Source organism: Eurytemora carolleeae, unplaced genomic scaffold (assembly GCF_000591075.1).
Source record: "Eurytemora carolleeae unplaced genomic scaffold, Eaff_2.0 scaffold1044, whole genome shotgun sequence".
Taxonomy (NCBI): domain Eukaryota; kingdom Metazoa; phylum Arthropoda; class Copepoda; order Calanoida; family Temoridae; genus Eurytemora; species Eurytemora carolleeae.
In genome coordinates, this window is record NW_019396931.1 from 74,082 (window position 1) to 98,187 (window position 24,106).

Consider the following 24,106-nt stretch of genomic DNA (forward strand, 5'->3'; position numbering starts at 1 on the left):
GTGCAGGACGCTGCTTTTACTTTCTACTCCTTTCAAACTTTTAAAAACAGTTACTATATTTCTTCTGGGTGCTTTGAAATTAAAAAGCTTACAATGAAAAACATGATTGCATAGAAAGGAATTGAGTCATTGTGACAAACTCTGATTTTCTAATCTTTTTCTTTCTGATCTGATTTTCTATATTTGTTTAGACTATGTTAAAAACTATGTTAATATCGAGTTATCAGTTAATTGAGAATTGAGATACATGAAAACAGATATTTCCCAAAATGTATAGGATAAATAGTTATTTTTATAAAATGTGTTCAATTCTCCCATCTATATTTTCGAAATCCAGTGCGCCTGAAGTTTGTTGTGCAAAGGTGGGAAAACTTGATTTAGTAATTTAAAAACGGCGCATTTTCTTGTTGATCTAGCCACAGATTTAACATCTACCAGACAACCTTCAGTTCTTCTTAAATATCCACGCGGATTCCGAGTAGGATTTTGAATTTTTTCCTGGATTTTCTTATTTTTAAATGTGTTTCCGGATCATTTCTCATGACAGGCATAAGCCTTGAAACCTTCAAAATTCCTAAAACAAAGTATGTGGCAAGAAAGGATTTCATCTAAACAACGAAGAAAACAAAATATATATTTTCTCAAAATTTTACTTATAAATGTGTTTATACGAGGTCAGAGTTCATAAAAAGCATTAAGTAGTATAACTATAGTAGTCGTTGCAGATATCAATACAATGAAGACGACTTTCGATTTCATTTTTTGATTGCATCCAGACTTTCAAATAGTATGTAATACAGATACACATCCACATGGAAACAAAAAGAGAAGCTGTCAATTAAAAAAAGCTTCTCTTTAATTATTTTTAAACTTGTAATTCGAAAAAGCATGTTATTCACAAAAACTAAAATGAAAAAGTCGTCTTGATTGTATTGATATAATCGCCGACCACTGTAGGAAGAGATAGATAGCTACATCATCTCTAGTGTACGCTATAGTAGAAGTCAACCAGTCCGAATCTTGTTCAGCTTTTAGTACATTCCGAAAACACTTTTTTTCTAAATAAAACATTTTATGAAAACTAAACTTTGAAAAAAATCTAAAATCCTTATTTTAGGATAAACATATCAGATAGAATGACGAGCTCTAATAAGGTAAAAACTAATTAATATTTAGTTAAACAAAAATATATATTTGTGTACAGATTTACGATATCGATTTACAGTACAGGTATTGTTCAATTCACAGTGCACAGGTATAGTTTAATTTACGGTGAACAGGTGTTATTTAATTTACAGTGCACAAGCTGTTGATGTTGATGTTGATGTTGATGGTGTATTATCTTTCAGTTTGATTTTGTATTATCTATAAGGTTGATAGCGTATTATCTGTAAGGTTGATTTTGTATTTTCTATAAGGTTGATAGCGTATTATATGTAAGGTTGATGGTGTATCATCTATAAAAGTTGATGGTGCATTATCTTTAAGATTGATTTCGTTTTATCCGTAAGGTTAATTTGTATTATCTATACAATTGATTGTGTATTGTCTATAAGGTTGATGATTTATCATCTATATGGTTGACGGTTTCTTATCTATAAGGTTGATGGTGTATTACCTATACGGTTGATGGCGTATTATCTATAAGGTTGATGGTGTATTATCTATAAGGTTGATGGTTTATTATCTATAAGGTTGATAGTGTATTACCTATAAGGTTGATGGCGTATTATCTATAAGGTTGATGGTGTATTATCTATAAGGTTGATGGTGTATTACCTATAAGGTTGATTGTGTATTATCTATAAGGTTGATGGTTTATTATATATAAGGTTGATGGTGTATTTTCTATAAAATTGATTGTGTATTATCTATAAGGTTGATAGTGTTTTATCTATAAGATTGATTGTGTATTATCTTTAAGATTGATGGTGTATTATATGTAAGGTTAATGGTGTATTATATATAAGGTTGATGGTGTATTATCTTTAAGATTGATGACGTATAACTATAAGATTGATGGTGAATTATCTACAAGGTTGATGGCGTATTATCTATAAGGTTGATGGTGTATTATCTATAAGGTTAATGGTGTATTATCTATAAGGTTGATGGTGTTATATCTATAAGGTTGATGGAGTATTATCTATAAGGTTAATGGCATCTTATCTATAAGGTTGATGGCGTATTATCTATAAGATTGATGGTGAGTTATCTATGGCATCTCATCTATAAGGTTGATGGTGTATTATCTGTAAGATTGGTGGTGAGTTATCTATGGCATCTTATCTATAAGGTTGATGGCGTATTATCTATAAGGTTGATGGTGTATTATCTATAAGGTTGATGGCGTATTATCTATAAGATTGATGGTGAGTTATCTATGGCATCTTATCTATAAGGTTGATGGTGTATTCCGGATGAGGTCCCTGGGGACTGCAACGCCTGGTATCTCGGACCAGTATGCGGATGGGAAGGCAGCAAAAGTGTGGCAACTATATATAGGTATAATCATCGGGATATAAAAGGAACTCCCATAGATTTGTTTACAAATAAAGTGTACTGCAGAATAGGTATTGTTTACATGGCCCCCAGGAAAAGCATAGAAGTTTCTCTTACTTACCGTTCAGTTCTAAGGTATAGTAAAGCCATTTGACAGGAAGTCGTGAAAAATTAAAAACTCGATTTTGTAATCCCATAACAAAATAGTAAATCACAAGTGAACATGTAATCCCAACATAAAATGTGTAAATGCACAATTGAACATGTAATCCAAACATAAAATGTCTAAATGCACAATTGAACATGTAATCCCAACATAAAATGTGTAAATGGACAATTGAACTTGGAATCCAAACATAAAATGTCTAAATGCACAATTGATCATGTAGTCCCAATTTAAAATGTGTATATGCACAAGTGAACTTGAAATCCCAATTGTGAATGTGTAAATTCACAATTGAACAATAAATAATCATTTACCATAAAACTTTGTAATCACAAAATTTGTTGAGTAATCGCACAGTTAACTTTGTAATTAACATTTAACTGTTTAATCGCATAATAAATCGCATCGCATATACTGATATTTATGAATAAATTAACTTCAATATTTTATGTTATCCATATATGATCTACAGAAACATATTGGAAATATTTATATTACATTTCGGTATTGGATCAAAGCTTTTACCAGCTGAAAGTACTGGATGGTTTTATTAGAAAATTATAAATATTTAACCAATTAATCTGTTCAACAAGAATAAAAAAGTATTTTAATGGAAAAGATAAAACATTAATTTTTTAGATACGCAGCTTAATTAATTATTATTATAAAGATTTACTCACACACAAACATATAGATATATATATAAATGATCTAGTTTAAATTTGTTTAAATAATTTTGATAAATAGTTTTACAAAAGAAAGAAAAAAAAATATGCAAATTATGCACAAATAGACGACATTGATCATCACTCATTACATAACATATTTATCATTTCAGTTATTACGTAATCATCAAATCCTTCAACAGATTATTATTCGCTCTTGTATTTAAAAGTTCTTGTAAAACCGGAACTATCCATGCATGGTCCAATTGTATGGCTCTAGTATTAAATTGATAACAATGTTCAAATAAAGTTTTAGTGCATATTTACTTAAAAATGCACAAAATAACAAATAAAGGAATCTTTGACACAAACTCTGACTTCCTAATCTCTGTATCTTGCAACCCAATATATATAGTAGATCTTTCCTATTTCAAACTATGTATTCTTCTGTTAAACCTAAATAATCGAAGTTTGAAAAATAAAAGGTTTACACCAATAGGTTGCAAAGAGGGATTAGAAATTTGAGGTTATTAGACTATAAACGCGGAAAAGCTATTCTTACATATATTTCTTTGATACTATATCTCAAAACAGTAAATGGTAGATTTAGTAAAACGAAAATTTAAAACTAGCTTGTCTGGCAAAAGCATTTTGCAAAATAATTTCTGTAGAAAAGTGATAATGGTCAAGGACATTGTTAAACAATATTATTTGTTTAGTTGTAATTCCTGATTTCGAAATTGGGAGGCTAAGTACATTTATAAATATGTAAACAAACCCTTTTATAAATACTGATCAGGTGACACAGCCACTAGAACCTCACAGTACAAAAACTTCCTGGTCAACTTGCTCAAGGAGAATGGAGTAGAACGTGTACTAGATGCAGCATGTGGTACTGGAGTAGATAGTATTATGCTCATAGAACAGGTACTTGTAAGAGGGGAATTTAGAGAATCTCTCGGTATGAATTTTTTCAGTCCCTTTCAGCCTGAAAGGGAGTTCAAAGTGTACAAATCATGTAAATGTTAACAAATTATATGCAGTAGAGTACATTAATATACAGTATGTTCCCTAGACTATTCATTTCAATTTCGAATTTTTTAAAGCTGTTAAATAAACTTTATAATGAATTAGGTGAATAAAAAACATCATTTGATTTATAGTTATAAAGGAAAATCATCGTTTGTAAAGTGAAATGATCATTAGTCAATTATGAAACCAGCCTATTTCATAATTTGGTTTTCTTTTAACATTAATTTTAGATTTTCTATAAAATGATATTCCAGCGCCCAACAGGTTATATAGCATAAATATGTGAAGTACACCTGCAGTATGGAAACAGTACAACAAAATGGCCGTTTTACACTTTTTTCTAGTAAATTCCTCTCTAATATATATTCTATTCTCTTTGAGTACAACATTTACTAGATGCAGCATGTAGTACTGGAGTAGATAGTCTTATGCTCATAGAACAGGTAATTGTAGTATAGTAAAACGTGTACTAGATATTGAACAGGTACATGAAGAATAGTACAACGTGTACTAGATATTGAACAGGTGCATGAAAAATAATACAACGTGTACTAGATATTGAACATGTACATGCAAAATAGTAAAACGTGTACTAGATATTAAATAGGAACGTGTAGAATAGTACAACGTGTATTCGATATTGACAGGTAAGTGTGAAATAGTAAAAATTGTACTAGATAAATAACAGGTAAACGCAAAAAGTACAACGTGTACAATATATACAACAGGTACTTTAAAAATAGTATAATGTTTACTAGATTTAGAACTGATACATGTAGAATAGTACAAAATGTACTAGATATAGAGCAGGTACATGTAGAATGGAACAGCGTGTACTAAATATAGAACAGATATACGTAGAAAAGTTCAACGTGTACTATATATAGAACAGGTAAATGTAGAATAGTACAACGTGCACTAGGTATAGAACGGTTACGTATAGAATAGTACAACGTGCACTAGATACAGAACAGGTGCATGTAGAATAGTACAACGTGCACTAGATATAGAACAGGTATATGTAGAATAGTACAACGTGCACTAAATATAGAACATGTACATGTAGAATAGTACAAGGTGCACTAGATATATAACATGTACATATAGAATAGTACAAAATGCACTAGATACAGAGCAGGTAAATGTAGAATAGTACAACGTGTACTAGATATAGAGCAGGTACATGTAAAATAGTACAGCGTGCACTAGATATAGAACAGGTACATTAAAGTATTACAATGTGTATTAGGTACAGAACATGTTTATTGTCCATTTATATAAAGTGTTTGAACCAGGAAAGTACATTTAGCATCAAAGATTCTGATTACTCGCAAAAAACTCAGTGTTTGTAATATTTGAAATCCGATAATGTAAATTATAAGATATTTGAATCTTTGATGGTGCACTTAAACTCCAGTTTGATTTATTAAGATTTAAAGAAAAGAGTTTGATGCGATTGTTCAGTTTCTTAAAAGGATTGTAAAGTAAAAATTCCCCAGATATTTGATCAACATTTGTGTAGGGGTTCTCGTTGACCTCCTCCGACGCCTCGGACAAGATGTTGAAGAAGGCCTACAAGACTAGATGGGAGAGAAGGAAGGAACCAGCTTTCGACAGGTAAAGCCTGCAGCCATTCATCCATTTTGGCATTCTATGTACATGCATGCATTCTATTATAATTCATTCATGCATTCTATTATAATATATCCAAGCATTCTATTATCATCTAATTATGCACCCAATTATAATATATTCGATCATGTATCCTATTATCATCTATTATCATCTATTCATGTATTCTATTATAATATATCCAAGCATTCTATTATCATCTAATTATGCACCCAATTATAATATATTCGATCATGTATCCTATTATCATCTATTATCATCTATTCATGTATTCTATTATAATATATTCATGCATTCTATTATCATCTATTATCATCTAATCATGCATTCTATTATAATTCATTCAAGCATTCTATTATCATCTATTAATGCATTCTATTAAAATTTATTCATGTATCCTATTATCATCTATTCATGCATTTTGTTATTATCTATTCATGTATCCATCCTATAATCTTTTCATGCATCCTATTATAATCTATTCATGCGGCCTATTCTTCTGTAATTGCTTTTTTTCAACTTTTTAATTTTTATTCTTTAAATTATAATTTGACATTATAGTCATAAAGTTATTTATATTGAATGAACTATAGCATAATTTCAAGTGGTTAACTCTCCATTTATAGAATGGCATATTTGATGCACACCCGGTATTCCCATAGAAGCTTTTTCTAATAAAAAATTAAGAAGAAATCCATATTTTTTTTCCTTTGAAAATTGATTATTGAGTTAGAAAAAATCTTTCACATTATTAATCAGATAAAGATTTAAGGGTATTGTGTGAATTGGACATGTCCCTCTTTTTTTAAATGGAGGGATATTTGAAAATACGACAAAAGCCTCTTTTATTTTTCTTTAATTTCCTAATACCATGCTAAAATGACTTTTATTATTTGATTGCTTAGTTGGTGTATAGAGGAAGGAAACTGGTTAACCCTGGACCAGGATATCTGTGTCCCTGAGGGAGGGTTCGATGCTGTTATCTGTATGGGAAATAGTTTTGCCCACCTTCCAGACTTCCACGGAGATCAGAGAGATCAAAGGTAACTAAACTGCTGCAGAAACATGTGTTGGGTCAACCAAATACTGGGTCAACTTGACGGGCTGGTCAACCGCATAATGGGTCAACTTGACGGGCTTGGTCAACCACATACCGGGCTAACTTGACGGGCTTGGTCAACCACATACTGGGTCAACTTGACGGGCTGGGTCAACCACATACCGGGCTAACTTGACGGGTTGGGTCAACCACATACTGGGTCAACTTGACGGGCTGGGTCAACCGCATAATGGGTCAACTTGACGGGCTGGGTCAACCACATACTGGGTCAACTAGACGGGTTGGGTCAACCAAATACTGGGTCAACTTGACGGGCTGGTCAACCGCATAATGGGTCAACTTGAAGGGCTGGGTCAACCACATACTTAGGTAAACTTGACAGGCTGGGTCAACCACATACCGGGTCAACAAGAGACGTTGGGTCAACCACATACTGGGTCAACTAGTCGGGCTGGGTCAACCACATACTGGGTCAACAAGAGACGTTGGGTCAACCACATACTGGGTACACTAGACGGGCTGGGTCAACCACATACTGGGTCAATTTGACGGGCTGGGTCAACCACATACTGATTCAACTAGACGGGTTGGGTCAACCACATACTGGGTCAACTTGACGGGCTGGGTCAACCGCATACTGGGTCAACTTGACAGGCTGGGTCAACTACATACCGGGTCAACTTGACAGGCTGGGTCAACCACATACTGGGTCAACTAGACGGGTTGGGTCAACCACATACTGGGTCAACTAGAAGGGTTGGGTCAAGCACATACTGGGTACACTAGACGGGCTGGGACAACCACATACTCTGTCAACTAGACGGGCAGAGTCAACCACATACTGTGTTAACTAGACGTGTTTTTATGGTAAAGACTAGACAAGCACTGTTGTACAAGTCCGGATCATGCAACTAGTGTGCATAAAAGTACAGTACACGCCAGAACCGTTACCCAGCCCGGACTGTGTACGGCACAGCCTAACAGTATAGCGAGAAAGGCGAGCCGGTGAATCTGGATATAGATGTCAAAGATCCCCTAAATAGGATACAGATAGGATTTAAATATTTGTAAATAAATAAGAGGACAGACTCACTAAAATATATTAATTGTATCTACATTCTACATAGGCCAGGTATATAATATTTCATACATTTAATGTATAATACTCAACATATAACATACATTTTAAAAGTAATGATAATAATAACCATAGTGATTATAGTCATGATAAAGATAACAACACCAATAATAATAATAATAATAATAATAATAATATTAAAACACAAAACCAATATTGTTTTATGCTTTAAACTTGAAATAAAAAAGTCTAAGTATTTTTTATGCAGTATTTCGTGACTGAATTTCCTAAAGTTCGTGAATTCTCTTTAAGTTCTAGAAGTTTAAAAAACTGCAGAGCAAAATTAAATCTAATCAATCCGTGCAAAAATTTTTTTTAGAAATGCATAATATATAAAAATATATTGTTTTAGGAAGGAATTTTTTTTAAACTCCTGACTCAAATAATTCGATTCTTTTAGTAAAAAGTTAGATTAACTTGACACATCTTTAGAAAAAAAAGCATTTAAATCTTAAGTTACCTTCCATTCTTATACAGCCATGTCTGATTCACAATTCTAAAAAAAGAAACCTTCCTAACTGTAGACTTAAAGCTGGAATCTTATAACCACTTCCTGAGTCCTCAGGCATGCTCCCAATAATGCCTTATTTTACCTAAACCAGACTAAATCTATATTTATACCTATAACTTCCAGTCCTTGGATTTCAACATTTTATAGTTTCTTAAAGAACCTAAAAAGCAGATTGAAACGAAATTTCCCAATTTTATTTTTGCAGGTTATTAAAGTAGAGCCCAAAAGATTTCCACATATGTATGTTGACACAAATCTCTTAACACAGACACAAAGATTTATTTTAAACCTACGAAATAAGGTTTCAGTAAAATAAAATATTGGTATAAAATTGTTTTTAATGTTTAATTGGGTAACTTACTAGTTTTGTGTGTCTGGGTAATTAAGGAGAATTGCTATGGATTGAGAATTATTTACTGATGTTAGGATTTGAGCATTCACTAGTTAAATTGCTTTACTGTTTTCCTTTGTCAGAGTTTAAGGTAATGCTGGAGTAAATTCTTTGGTTTTGACTGCTCCGAGATGAGGGGAAGGGTGGTAAAGACAATACAAGTGAAAGGTAGATTTATGTGCAACAATGTATTGTATGTTATACACAATGTATCACAATAAGAAAATAACCCCCCCCCCCTGCTCTAGAAGAAGGGTTAAAAGACTATAAATCAATAATCTATATAAATATTTGTTCTAGGAAATGTATAGAAAACTTCTATAAATTGGTGAGACCTGGAGGAATTTTCATCATTGATCATAGGACTGTCACAGATATTTTTCAATCTATTTCTATCCCATAATCCAATTTGTTTTTATCCTTCTAGACATATTATTATTACATAACTGCTTCTTCTTTCATGAATAACATCAATTAAAATTGACCCCCCCCCCCCTTCTCTCTTACCTGTCATCAAACCGAAATATATTGAATAATTGTGTGACAAGTTTGAATCTAGGAATTATGATTATATTTTGACCCATGGCACTGCACCTTCAAAAAATATATACTACAACAGCACTCATATTAAGGTAACATTGTTGACCATAAATCTACCTAAAGTCGTCTTTAACCAGCACCTCCCCTCTAAGAAAACCAAACCAAAGCAATAATCCGGCAATTTATCTGATCTCTGAGACAAGGAAAACACCAAATAAGTGAAACGTTTAACTAAATGAATAATAAAATCTACAAATAACTTTGCAATCCATAGTAGTTGTACTATAAACAACCGGGTTTATATTTCCAAATGTTTTAAACTAATCCATGAAATCCTCCGAACCCTAATCACTCCTTAATATCCTGTCACGACAACATCGTAAGTTATCTAATTTAACATTCAAACCCACTTTATACATCAACATTTGTTTACTATGTATGTATCTTTCTTATAGGTTTGAAATATATCCATTTAAAGGGACAGTAAAGGAAAAATGAAAGGGGGTATAGGCTGAAAGCTAATCACTTTAGCTCTTGATCGCGACCCATGAAAGTCATATCTGATGTTCATGTCTTAAGAAACTGATATAAAACTGTGTCAAATATATACAAAAATTAATATATATACAATTTTGTATAAAAGTAGTAGGTTTAAACAGATCATATTCAGAAAATATGCAACCAATCTGAAAACGATGATATCCCAGAGAAAGCTAATTGTAAATTAGGTTTACTTTTATATTTGTTATTTCTATTTTCAATAGATTTTATTCATAATATTATTTTTACGTCCGTATTACTTGACCAGAAATTCCACCAATGGCAGTGCAGTAAAGTGGTCACGTGATACAGGCGGAGACACGTGACCAGTATACTGCTCTGCCATTGGTGATAGTTCTGGTCACGTGATTTAAGTTTCAGAATTTCAAAATTTTACATATATGAATTTTCGTATAATTTTAACACAGTTTTATATCAGTTTCTCGAGACAGGAACATCAGATATAACTTTCATGGGTCGCGATCAAGAGCTAATGTGATTAGCTTTCAGCCTATACCCCCTTTCATTTTCCCTTTACTGTCCCTTTAAATGAATATTTGCAACTCTGTGTCCGAGCTAAGGAGCCTAATCAACGAATCAATTAACCAATTAACCAACCAGCCCATTAATTGTATACTGTTATGTGTAAGAAATGAATATATAACAGAAACTATTGTAGACTCATAGTCCTTGATCTTAACCTTTTTATCAGGATATAAAGACGAGTGTTCTTCATGTAAACAATCGTCCGAATCTGATCACTCTGGACTACTTCATGAATGTGGAGGGTATGGACGAGTTCTCAGAGTGTGATCAATTTAGGTAAGACGACCTCTTACACCAGTCCTATTGTTGTATGATACGAACCAGTAAACCTGGTTTAATTTTTATCTTTTATACTTTTTTGTTATTATTGGAAAATTCTATAATTTTAATGGTTGCTGAATTTCACACCAAAACACGATTTTAAATTTAATTTGAAGAAACCGAGCGTATCTCGACCTTCTGTATAAATGGACCCAGCAATAGAATACAAGACAGGGCCGGATTCATGCCATCATGGTAACTGAGGGTTTAAAGTCAATAATCCTTGACTTTGGAGCCCATTTTTACCCGCTCATGCACCTCTGACCCTTTAGTAAAAGTAAATTTAACCTAAAGTCTGACCGTGTCAACCTTGTTGCACCCGGCTAGTACTATTGATTGTCTGCTTTATTTACCCAATGTTTGGGCGATACAGTACAAACTGGGACCGGAAAGATTGACCCGGCTCGGAAATTCAAATGTACTACGGTTGCAAGTGCGCTTAATGAAGATTTTTATAGTTGCTATGGCATACTTTTTTGTTGGTATATTAAATGATAATGTATGTATATAAAATGATTTTCGCTATTTTTGACGGTTTTGAGTTATAGATAAAAGTATGATCTATAAAACGCCGATACAAACAGTTTTCAGAATGAAACCTCATGAACAATCGTAAACTGTCTCTTTATTCCTATTTGATTCTAGGTTAGAGCTGGAGCCAAATTACGTATAATAGAATCTTATTGTTGTGCAATCTTTGTCAATATCTTATTCTAAAGTAAAACTATAGAAATACAGGGCTTTACTAAATGGGATTAAAAATGTCCATTGTCCGGTTTAAATAAATGTGCCAGTTTTACAATTTTATACTTGTTTGTTGAACTATACATGTTTAATGTTTATGCCTTTTTAAAATACATACAATGATGTTTAAAGAAAGAGTTCACTGTTGAAATTGTGTCCTATTATTGCATGGGATTGTCAAAAAAATTTGAAAACTTTTACATTTATAAAATTTATAAATCTATTATATTTTGATTTAATTTTCTACAATACAAAGAAAACAATTGTATTTATAGATGAAGTTAGGGTTGACAAGGAACAGTATAGCTAGAGTATCCAATATATAGCATCCTAATAATATTCTAGTCATATATCAACTCTACATATAGTATATAAAGTAGATAAAGTAGATAAATGGAGTTAGGGTTGACAATGAACAGTATAGCTAGAGTATCCAATATATAGCATCCTAATAATATTCTAGTCATATATCAACTCTACATATAGTATATAAAGTAGATAAAGTAGATAAATGGAGTTAGGGTTGACAATGAACAGTATAGCTAGAGTATGCAATATATATAGTATCCTCAAAATATTTTAGTCATCTATCATTCCTATACTCTAGAAAATAAAGTAGATAAAGTAGATAAAATAGAGTTAGGGTTGACAATGAACAGTATAGCTAGAGTATGCAATATATATAGTATCCTCAGAATATTCTAGTCATCTATCATCTCTACATCTAGAATATAAAGTAGATAAAGTAGATAAATGGAGTTAGGGTGGACAATGAACAGTATAGCTAGAGTATGCAATATATATAGTATCCTAATAATATTCTAGTCATCTATCATCTCTACATCTAGTACATATAGTATATAAAGTAGATAAAGTAGATAAATGGAGTTAGGGTGGACAATGAACAGTATAGCTAGAGTATCTAATATATATAGTATCCTTATAATATTCTAGTCATCTATCATCTCTATATCTAGTATATAAAGTATATAAAGTAGATAAATGGAGTTAGGGTGGACAATGAACAGTATAGCTAGAGTATCTAATATATATAGTATCCTTATAATATTCTAGCCATCTATCAACTCTACATATAAAATATAAAGTAGATAAATGGAGTTAGGGTTGACAATGAACAGTATAGCTAGAGTATGCAATATATGATATTCATAATATTCTAGTCATCCATCATATCTATATCTAGTATATAAAGTAGATAAAGTAGATAAAGTAGATGACAAATTATTTTCCTCAAATAAATGTTCTTTATTAATGCATAGGTTTGTTTATAAAGAGAAAGAATTATTAAGTATCATAGTTTATTGGTTTTTATTATAAATAAAAAAAAAAAAAATTCGTTTTATATTCTTTATTTTGTATTTGTAGGCCATGTCATATAAATTTCATTTATTTGTTTTGCATTATATAGTCTGCATAACTAATGTGCAGCTTGCTCTAGCTGCAATTAAAAGTCGGTCCAATACTTGAATTGCTACATGACAAATAAACAATTAAATTCTTAGTTTTATTGAAATAATTAAGTTGGTTTTTAAAAATCGTAAAAATAGCCCAATACTCATCCCTGATAACAATATAAATTATCTAATTGCTTCTCTTTAAGTACCCATCTATCCGTATATTTATTTATGAAAGGTTCATGAATGGATAGAAATTGTGACCCCAACCGTAAACTATACGGTTCCTTTCAAGCAGAGTTTCCTAGAGCAAACAGTGAAATATAAGAAAGAGACAGTACATTAAATGAATTGTCCTAAAATGTCTGATCTTAGGCTCTCCTACTATCCCCATACTCTCGCAGGTTTTACTCAACTTCTAAGGTGAGGTTTTAAAAAATTCAAATTTTTAAACGATTTTTGCGAATTTTTTACAAAAGTATATTTCAAGATTCAGCTATAGCTAGATTATTCTCCTGTTATGAAGATATTTTGCTGTTTAACGGGGCTTTTAGCGTAATTCCAAATGACCCTCCGTGTAAAGCCCGATTTACACCAGTCTGTCTGTCTGATCAAGTATAAATAAGATATTAATGTTCAGAATTTTCAAAAAATAATTTTTTCCAATTGTGGTTTCTTTACAAATTATCTCATCTTACTATCCCATCCTAGATCCATTAAAGGGACTTTAAGTGTAATTTCAATTGACCCTCCTAGCAAAGATGGCAAATGTCTGTTTTTTGTCTGTTTATTTTCGTTTCTCTTTTAATTTGACTGGAATGGAGATACTGATATTTCGAGTCAGAAATACAAAGTTATCTTCCATATTTTTCATCAGCTTTAGGTTTTAAGCTTACTGTTGTTGTTAATCTGACATTGCCATTTTTGCAAGGAGGTCAGAATTTTTGTATGCAATAACCCTTAATATGTGAACTAAATTCAACAGCAGAAAATTTTTACAAACCTCTTTATCATTTTGCTAGATGCTTCACAACTCAATGTCAAAAGAACTATTTGGAGAGGTCTTAAAGCGTAGAAAGAACAAATAAGAAGGAAAATTAAAATCGAACAGGAAAGAAATTGGAAGGGAATCTCTGATGTCAAGGTTTACACTGTAAATTTTTCCGATGGCGAATGGAGACAATATTAGAGAAGGGGCTAGGAGTTGAGAATAAAGGAAAGCAAACCAGCTCAACTGAATTCAATACAGAGTTCAGAAAAAAGCAAGATCCTTTAAAAAAAGTTCTTTCTTGTTGATTGGCATACTGCAAAGATATCAAAAAATTGTTTTGTTTTTTTTAAATTAGCCAAAATATTATTGAATTATTAAAGTTAATAAGTAATTCCTTAATCCATGAAAAACAGCGGACTTGTTTTTTCAATATATCTAATTTGTCGAGAGCGACTCTTTTGTGGCTTCTAATTGGTCAGATCTATAGAAAATTATCTGAATTCTTTTAAATATCAAAAATACTGATTACTTTTTGAACTGATTAGCAAAAAACATTTGACCCCAGAACAATATGGACCTTAACAGTTTTGGCTGAGAAGGTATAAGAATTTAACCATGAAAGGTAACATGATGGTATGTTACTTGTGTTCCCTGTATGTTGTGCCATCGCTTTCAATAACAAACATTTAAAGGGTCTGCGAATCTTCTTTATTTGTTGGGATAAATAAAAAATTTGAAAATACAATTTTTTTCAAAATAATATTTTAAGGTCTGCATTTGGGCCTGATTGCAAGCACTCTGTGTATGCAGATTTCAAGAGCTTGGAAGAAGAACCTGAACCTAGTTTCTATATTCATGTCATAGAGAAGTAAACAACAGTTTAACCCTATATTGGGGGAGGGGGGGGGGGCTCCTTTTTTGTTTGTTGCTCAAAGATAAATTATAGGTTTTGAAATTCTTAAATGTAACGGAACAAATAATAACTTTCAAATTTTGTGAACATTCATAACAAACAATGTTTGCAAAAAATATTTGGATACAATAATTCAATATCATTCAGGACAAGATATATCTCGGGCTAATTAGGCACCTCTCCCCTCCCACCCCGGGGAGTATAGGGTTTAAACTATTAATTGTCTAAAACAAGATTGAAATTATAAAATTAGTATTATAAATGCTTATGGTCTGAATTGCACTGCAAAACAATTTGTATGTGTATTATAGTTATTTACTGTTAAGTTAAACATTTAAGTGAAATTGTGATGTATTAATTAAAACAAAATAATCAGTATCTGGTTCATATTTGAACCTACGATATTCAACATTTACATCTTTTGGTGGATTTGCAACTTTTTTGAATTTATGTAGATATGTAAAATGTTATTCAAAAGAATGAATATTTAATAAAAAAAGCTTTCATATTATTTAATATAAATTTCCTTTTATCGATTGCAAGGGAGTAAAGTTCCAACCTATGGTAATAGTCCAAATCTGACACTAAGTTAAGTTTAGAATGAAAAAAAATAATATGGAAAATGATCTTTCTTATATTTTCATGGAACCCCCCCACACTCCAACTAGAGGAACCTCTCGAGATTTTTTAATCTGGAAAATCTTCCCGATAGTCAGATATGAGAGAAGTTCTGGCATAATTAGCACAAGTAAAAATACTATTATATACTATTGTAAAGGAAATGAGTCTTTGCCACAAATAACAACTTTCTAATATCTATATATCTACAACCAAATGATGTAAACCTTTGATATTTCAAACTTATATTGTTTGATGTAGCAGAAGTCATAGTTTGAAATATCTAAGGTCTACACCATTGGGTTGTTAATATATACGGATTTAAAATTCAGAGTTTGTGGCAAAAACTCAATTCCTTTGTTTTTAAATGATAAAAATATATAAAAAGTATGTGAACCCCACGAGATGGAATGCGCTAACTGTATATTCTCCAATCCCTTTCATAACTACTGTTTAGATCATTTTCCTGTTTCAAACTGAGTTCCTGCTTTATCTACGCATTTATTGAACTGGTTCAGGCAAATAATAGGAGGTTGTTTTTTTAAAAAGAAAAGGCTGGGGGTTTCAGAAGAACTACACTAGGAGTGCATGGGACTGCTTCATAATATTTCTTAAGAAAAAATTAAAGATCAATCTTTTTCATCCTTTACAAATATACAAATATACAAACATATACATATCATAAATATACAAATATACAAACATATACATATTATAAATATACAAATATACAAACATATGCATATTATAAATATACAAATATACAAACATATACATATTATAAATAAATGTCATCTATTAGACCAATGTATAGAGGGCCATCTCCTGGTTATAAGTAGAGTACTCATATCTTTAATATAATTATAATAATTACATAAATATATATATTCTCCATCAACCCCATCCAATCCATCATCCTTCCATTTATCTGAGACAGATGTTTTTAGATTTTCTTCAACCTGTATTCACCCTATTTTGTTTTCACATCTACGAAATGTCTAATTTATGAAACGTCTTAAGAAGTCAGATCTATGAAACTTCTTATTTCTGAAGTCAGATCTATGAAACGTCATATATCTGAAGTCAGATCTATGACACGTCATATAGATGAAGTCAGATCTACGAAACGGCATATATCTGAAGTCAGATCTATGAAACATCATATATCTGAAGTCAGATCTACGAAACGTCATATATCTGAAGTCAGATCTATATACCGTCATATATCTGAAGTCAGATATATGAAACGTCATATATCTGAAGTTAGATCTATGAAAGTTCATATATCTGAAGTTAGATCTATGAAAGTTTATATATCTGAAGTTAGATCTAAGAAAGTTCATATATCTGAAGTCAGATATACGAAACGTCATATATCTGAAGTCAGATCTATATACCGTCATATATATGAAGTCAGATATAAGAAACGTCAGATATCTGAAGTCAGATCTATGAAACGTCATATATCTGAAGTCAGATCTATATACCGTCATATATCTGAAGTCAGATCTATGAAACGTCATATACTGAAGTCAGATCTATATACCGTCATATATCTGAAGTCAGATATATGAAACGTCATATATCTGAAGTCAGATCTATATACCGTCATATATCTGAAGTCAGATCTATGAAACGTCATATATCTGAAGTCAGATCTATGAAACATTATATATCTGAAGTAAGATCTATAAACTGTCATATATCTGAAGCCAGATCTATAAACTGTCATATATCTGAAGCCAGATCTATAAACTGTCATATATCTACTGTCAGATCTTTAAACTGTCATATATCTGAAGTCAGATCAATGAAACGTCATATATCTGAAGTAAGATCTATAAAACGTCATATATCTGAAGTCAGATCATATGAAACGTCATATATCTGAAGTCAGATCTATGAAACGTCATATATCTGAAGTCAGATCTATGAAACGTCATACATCTGATGTCAGATCTATGAAAGATCATATATCTGAGGTTAGATCTATGAAAGTTCATATATCTGAAGTCAGATCTATGCAAGTTCATATATCTGAGGTTAGATCTATGAAAGTTCATATATCTGAGGTTAGATCTATGAAAGTTCATATATCTGAGGTTAGATCTATGAAAGTTCATATATCTGAGGTTAGATCTATAAAACGTCATATATCTGAAGTTAGATCTATGAAAGTTCATATATCTTAAGTTAGATCTATGAAAGTTTATATATCTGAAGTTAGATCTAAGAAAGTTCATATATCTGAAGTTAGATCTAAGAAACACCCAAATCATTAAAAGTCAATCCACAATAAATGTCCAAGTCTGCTATTTGAAATGTCCTATCCAGATGTAAATGACTATAACATGTATTAAGATACCCATCAGGAAAATCTTTGAATAGATCTATTTGAGAAATGTGTGTATGCGGTAATGTAAATGATTTCACAAATTCTTGATTTTTAAACAACTTTAGCATTTAGAGGAATTGTAAAAACGTTGTTATTTATTTCTTCAGTGAAGGACAAAATACGAATACTTTTTTATTGCATAACATTATGAAGCGACGGACACAATTTGTTTGACTTTTTATCTAAAATAGTTTGAGAAATATTGCAGAGAATCCTTCTTCAAAGGTTGGAAATGATAATTTATCACAGTGCACTGACGTTCAGTTTAGAATTTAATCGCATCCAATTAAATACATATAGACTAGATGTACATAAACTAATATTTGAATTATGCAATAGATGTTACATTTCATAACTTAAACTTTCTAATCTTCTAAAGGTTTATTTTTCCTATCCGGTCCTGCAAACATATGTTTATTTGTCCATGGAAGAGTTTTCGCGGATATTCCGAAAATGTTGAGTAGATTTCTTTAAACTGTCTGAAAAGTTTGCAGTTTATATTAAAATATTAATGAATTGATTACTTAACTATTGAATTCTGAAAGAAATTGATCAGTTGACTGCTGAATACTATATATGAATTGATCAATTGACTGTTTTGAATACTGTTATGAATCATCACAAATGCACATGTTAAAGGAACTAAAGATGCATGCCTTAAACTCTAATTTCGTAGACATTCAGAATTTTACACCTTGAATTCTGCTAGACACAAGGGTTAGAATTCTGACTGGTTTACACCTCCAGGTTGCAAATATATAGGCATTAGAAAATTAAGTTTGAGGCAAAAATAGGCTAATTCTGTGGGAAAATTCGGGATAATAGCTTACAGATGTTTTGCCAAAAGTAATATAAAAAATAATTTTCTGAAAGTGTTCAGAAATATTAGATTTCATTTTTTTACCGACATTTAAAAAAAATTTATTTTAAACTCCTTTTTTAAAGATAAAGAAGAAACTAGAATTACAGATAATAAAATATCAAAGAAAAATAAATCTAATTGAAAGTAGAAATATAAAAAAAATAATTAGAAGTAAATTTAAGAAAACAAGAAAAATAAGATTTTAATTGAGATAAAAGGAAAAACCGTAAATGAATAAAAAATAAATTGACCAAGAAAAAAAAAATAAAATAAAAGATTTCTTTTTTCAAAAGGTTCTTTGTTTTCAGTTTTTTAAGTAATCATCTAGCAGAGTTCGTAGTTTGAAATATCTAACGCATACCACATTGGGTTGCAAAGATAAAAAAATGTCCCAGAAGAAATCTAAATCAACATTTTTATTACCACAAAAAAATGAAGCAAGTTGATTTCCTAATATGACAGTTTCCATTATATTTTTGTGTGTCTAGCTGAGTTGTGGAGAGTTTCGGAAATCGATGCCGGACAACTAATGAGACACAGCCGGGAATTCTCTTTATTTCTGCAAACCCCATATTTTCTCTGAACTCTTTCTTAAAACTACAGCTGGTGATTTAGACGATTTAGTCAAACGTAGGTGAAGTAAGTTTTAGTTTTTGGAAAAAATTTTATTTTATTTTAGAATTTACTGTCACGTCTTAATCTTTTGCAATAAGACTATAGATTTCAAAAAGAAATTTAATTGTTGCCACAAACTCAAATTTTCCAATCCCTTTATCTATAGACCTTATTGTTTGAAATAAAAAGGTCGACATTAGGTTGCAAAGATTATAAAATTAGAATTCTTGGCAAGAACTTCTTTGTGGTTGTTATAAAACTGTAAGTTTGCACCGGCCATCAGTACCTTATATCCTTAGAATAAGAACAAATTTTGTTTCTATTCAGTATTTAACAAAGGAATTGAGATTTTGTCACAAACTCTGATCCATATATCCATATATCTTTGAAACCCAAAGTTGTAGACCTTTGATATTTCAAACTATGAAATCTGTTGAATAATCTGATTTAAAAATATCAAATCTGTATTCTTTTCTTTCTTTCTTTTTAAATAAAAAAATTCACAACAAAAACAATCGATGATTGGAATCTTGTTTGCAAAAGTAGGTTTAAAACAATAAGAAAAGTGAGTTTCAATTTAACTTTTCAACGTGACTTCTTTGCTATTTAAGTAGATAAGTGACTTAAAAAAAAGATCATTTTGTTTAAAGGAATTTTTTTTTGTCGCACACGCAAATGTTTTTAAACTTATATGTTTGCAACCCGATGATGTATACCTTTGGTATTTCAATCGTTAGCTATTTGATCTAACAAAATTTTTTTTTTAAATATCATAGGTCTATTGTGTTTTTAAGATAAAGGGATAAGAAAATCAAGTTTGTGAGAAAGACTTAATTCCTCTGATTGGTTTGACAATTGTGAAAGAATTTGTACTCTCTATATATAAATACTCCTTTAACGATTGTAATTTATCCGACAGTGTTCTCCTCTAAACAATAAATAGAAGAAATAAATCTTTGTTTCCAATTTCTTTCCTAACCCTTGCACTCCAACTACAGGGTGTATCTGCCATAGTTCTAGATTCTTAAGATGTAAAGAATTATTTGTAGTTTGATTAAAATAAGGTTACACCTGAAATTCAAGAGATTTTTAACAGCTTCATCCGAAAAAAAGGAAACCCCTCTTAACTACAGCTTAAATACAGCAACTTAAATACAGTTTAAGCATTAACTTAAATAGCAGGTATTTTATTATTTTTGTCTCTGACACCCTGTACTTTGCACACAATTGTTGTTGTGTCCAATATAGTTTTTATAGCATATAGGATAATGGTATACAACCACAAACTTCAACTCAACTGTATATATATATATATATATATATATATATATATAAAGGGCGTATTCAGGAATTTGTCCAGGGGGGCTTATCACCTTTAGGAACCTGAAAACTCTCTGAAATCAATAGATTTTACTGGTCCAGGGGGCCTTGCCCCCATAGCGTGCCCCTAAATACGCCTCTGATTTATATATACGTAAATTTAATATATATATATCACTCTAGTTGCCGAGTCCATTAGCGCCTGATCCAACCAGGGTTCAGTCATGTATATATTGTCTATTCTGAACCAATTGAAATTGTATGGCGCCGGTAACATCTATCTTTCTATCTATCTCATTATCCATAAGTTCTTATACTGGCGCTATAGCAGTAAATGGAAATATTCTACTGAAACTATAGTGATATATATATTTATTTATCAATGAATTTTGTGCTAACTGCAGGTCTCAAAGATACTCTTGATATGGAAGCGCTAGGTCTATTTCATCTAACATAATTCATAGTTTGAAATATGTAAGGTCTTTGACATTGGTTTGCAAAGATATAAGGGTTCAGAAAATCTGAATTTGTGCCAAAGATTAAATTCCTTCACAGAGTCTTTCGATACTTTCTTGTATGAAACGCATTCACCAACAAAAAAGTATGAAAGAGTTGGTCAAATTGTCGGAAAAGAACTGTTATACTCGAGTATCTCTAGACGAAAATGAAAAACGCATCAATTTTCAATTTTTAAGACTGGGTCTACTTTGAAGTGGCAGAGGGTCTTTGCCTTAGATGTTATTGCACTAACTTACTTACTTACTTAGGTTTTTTTATAGCACTAGACATGCAAATTTTAGAGCTCGAAGTACTTGTTTTTAAACCTAGTTTTTAAGAAGTAATTTCTCGTCGATTTTTGCGCGAAAGCAACCTTTGGATGATTACTGTTAATGCACAAGCTGATTCAGAAGGAGTTAAAAATAAATGAACTTTTAGTTCCGTTGACGATTAACAATCTTTAACCTGCTTTAACGGTACATATACCAAATATTCGTTAACTTCCTTCAGCGTAAAATGTTTGTATGTTTGTTAAAGGTTTTTTGAACGGTTTAAAAACGATTTTTAAAAAGTTGGGTTTCTGTTGAAAAAAATATCATACAGAACAAACTGCTCAAATATGCTCCATTATATTTCTTTTAAAGACTGTACATAAAGTATACCAGGTGTCCCAAAAAAACTAGGAGCCCAAAGCAGTAATTTCTTTGTTGTCATGTTTGCATATTCGATCATAGCTCATGAACCCCTTGACCTATTCGCCTCAAATTTTGATTTGGGAACTCCGAAAGAACCACGGGAATGTACTTGACTTGGTTTTTAAAATTTAAGTTGAGTTGGTTGATTTTTACAGGAAAAAATGCAGGTAAAGCTAGTCTCTAATATCTTTTTTAATCTTTTTAATACAAAGAAGGTAGACCTAAGTTTGAAAATCAACGTTATTTGTCTGGTTGTCTTCATATTTATTGAAACATACCGTCAGTTTATGCTGCAAACATGCCATTCACGATATTTGTAACAATATCCAATTCTCTCTTTTTCCAATTTATATTTATTTTCATTTTTCCAATAATTTCATGAAGAATATATTTCAAGATTTTATGTATCTACAAATTGTTATTTTCTATAATTCAAAATCTGATAAAAAGAGAATTAAGACTTCTATACATAATTGTTAAAAAAAAATTTATGTAAAAAATTAGAAATGTAAACGTAACCATTATGTAAGAAAAGTCATGTTTGAAAACCATCTTTTTCACTTTTTTGAAAAACAATAGTTTTGTTAAAAACGACGAAGAAAAAACGAAAAACAAAACGGTCGTTTTTGAAAAGAATCATTTTTTTTAAATTAAAAAACGAAAAAGTCGTTTTTTAGTTTTAGTTCATCGTTTCGTTAACTAAGGTATGACACAAATTAAACTGTGTTTGATCCCCAATACGCTTTATTAACCATTTGACATCATTAGTCATCATCATTCAAGTTTATGATGTTGAAATATTGTATTACTTTCTGAACAAAGATGTGGAAGACATCGTCGTTTTTCTATCTAAAAAGTGTTTAATTATGACAATTTTCTAGATGGTTTCTGTCACAGAAATCCTCATGTCACTCTCGTAGATAAACATAATTGAAAATAATCATTTTCAAAACTTAAACAAGTTGATATAAAAAGCTGGCTAGCCTTGATGGTACCGTTGTTAATCGGATAATCTAGGGGAAAATCCTATATTTTATACCTGTACATTATAATGTATATTGTTTAAAAGTTTGTTAATTTAACTGAATTATTCAAATTACAGGCCTGGCTTTAATACAAATTATACATTCATTCTACACAAAGCACAAGGGTAATGATAAAAACAAACATGTACAGTAAGTACCACAAAACTGCAGTGCCGTGTTAGATGTTCCCTGAAAGGATATGACCGGCCAGAAGAAAGGGGTGGTTGAGCTCACACTAGACAAAGCATTGATAGCGAGGTATTGTCAACATTCTGGCAGCGCCATCAAGTGTTAATGGGACCGACATAAAATAAGATCGGGCCGGTACATGGCACGGGTCAGTAAGGTTGGTACAAGGGGGTCAGACAGGTTCGAAGAAAAAGCTTTTAAACGTATCTTTGTAAATTGGGCATTGCCATCTTGGCATGAATTGTCACTTGAGAATACCTTTACGTATTTATCGTGACAAATAAAAACAATAAAAAATATTAGTTCAATACTGGAAAGATTTCATCAGTTTTAAAGTTGAAAGTTTTTGCCAACTTTGATTTTTTTTTATAAATTACTGACATGATTTTCAAATCAGGATATTTTATTCGTCATTTTTACAAGTCAGAGAATCATGACTTGTACAGGTTGACTGTTGAGGGAACAAAAAATAATTTTCAAAATAAAAATAAGTTTTCTATAGTTTATCCTAAAGAGAAAATGAAGTCTTATTTCTATAAATACTATAGCAGCTCTATTATGGGAATTAACGTTTTAAAATTGGTATATTTTATTTTTTAAGTGTCAGTAATAGATTTTATTTTCCTGTGAGAAACCTCTATTTTAAAATCAGGGAATCTGTTAGGATGGGAATTTTTATGATCCCGAAAGTTTTGTATAGATTTTAGCGTTGAGGGTTAAATAAAATGGAAACAAAGTTTACTATGAGGTTATGATTAGAAACATGTAACTAAGCACTAAGC

At 31.1% G+C, this 24,106-nt stretch overlaps 1 protein-coding gene across 1 annotated transcript; it reads left to right on the forward strand.

Annotated features, from left to right (window-relative positions):
• The first annotated feature begins 394 nt into the window (after positions 1-394).
• Positions 395-15,618, forward strand: LOC111710249 (glycine N-methyltransferase). The gene is made up of 11 exons (XM_023484313.1): positions 395-478; positions 1,118-1,154; positions 2,403-2,505; positions 4,133-4,260; positions 5,888-5,982; positions 6,903-7,040; positions 9,398-9,460; positions 9,657-9,729; positions 10,890-10,999; positions 13,579-13,626; positions 14,964-15,618. Exons 2-11 carry the CDS (start codon positions 1,137-1,139, stop codon positions 15,064-15,066), a joined length of 879 nt encoding a protein of 292 aa, XP_023340081.1. The 5' UTR covers positions 395-478; positions 1,118-1,136; the 3' UTR covers positions 15,067-15,618.
• Positions 15,619-24,106: the final 8,488 nt, after the last annotated feature.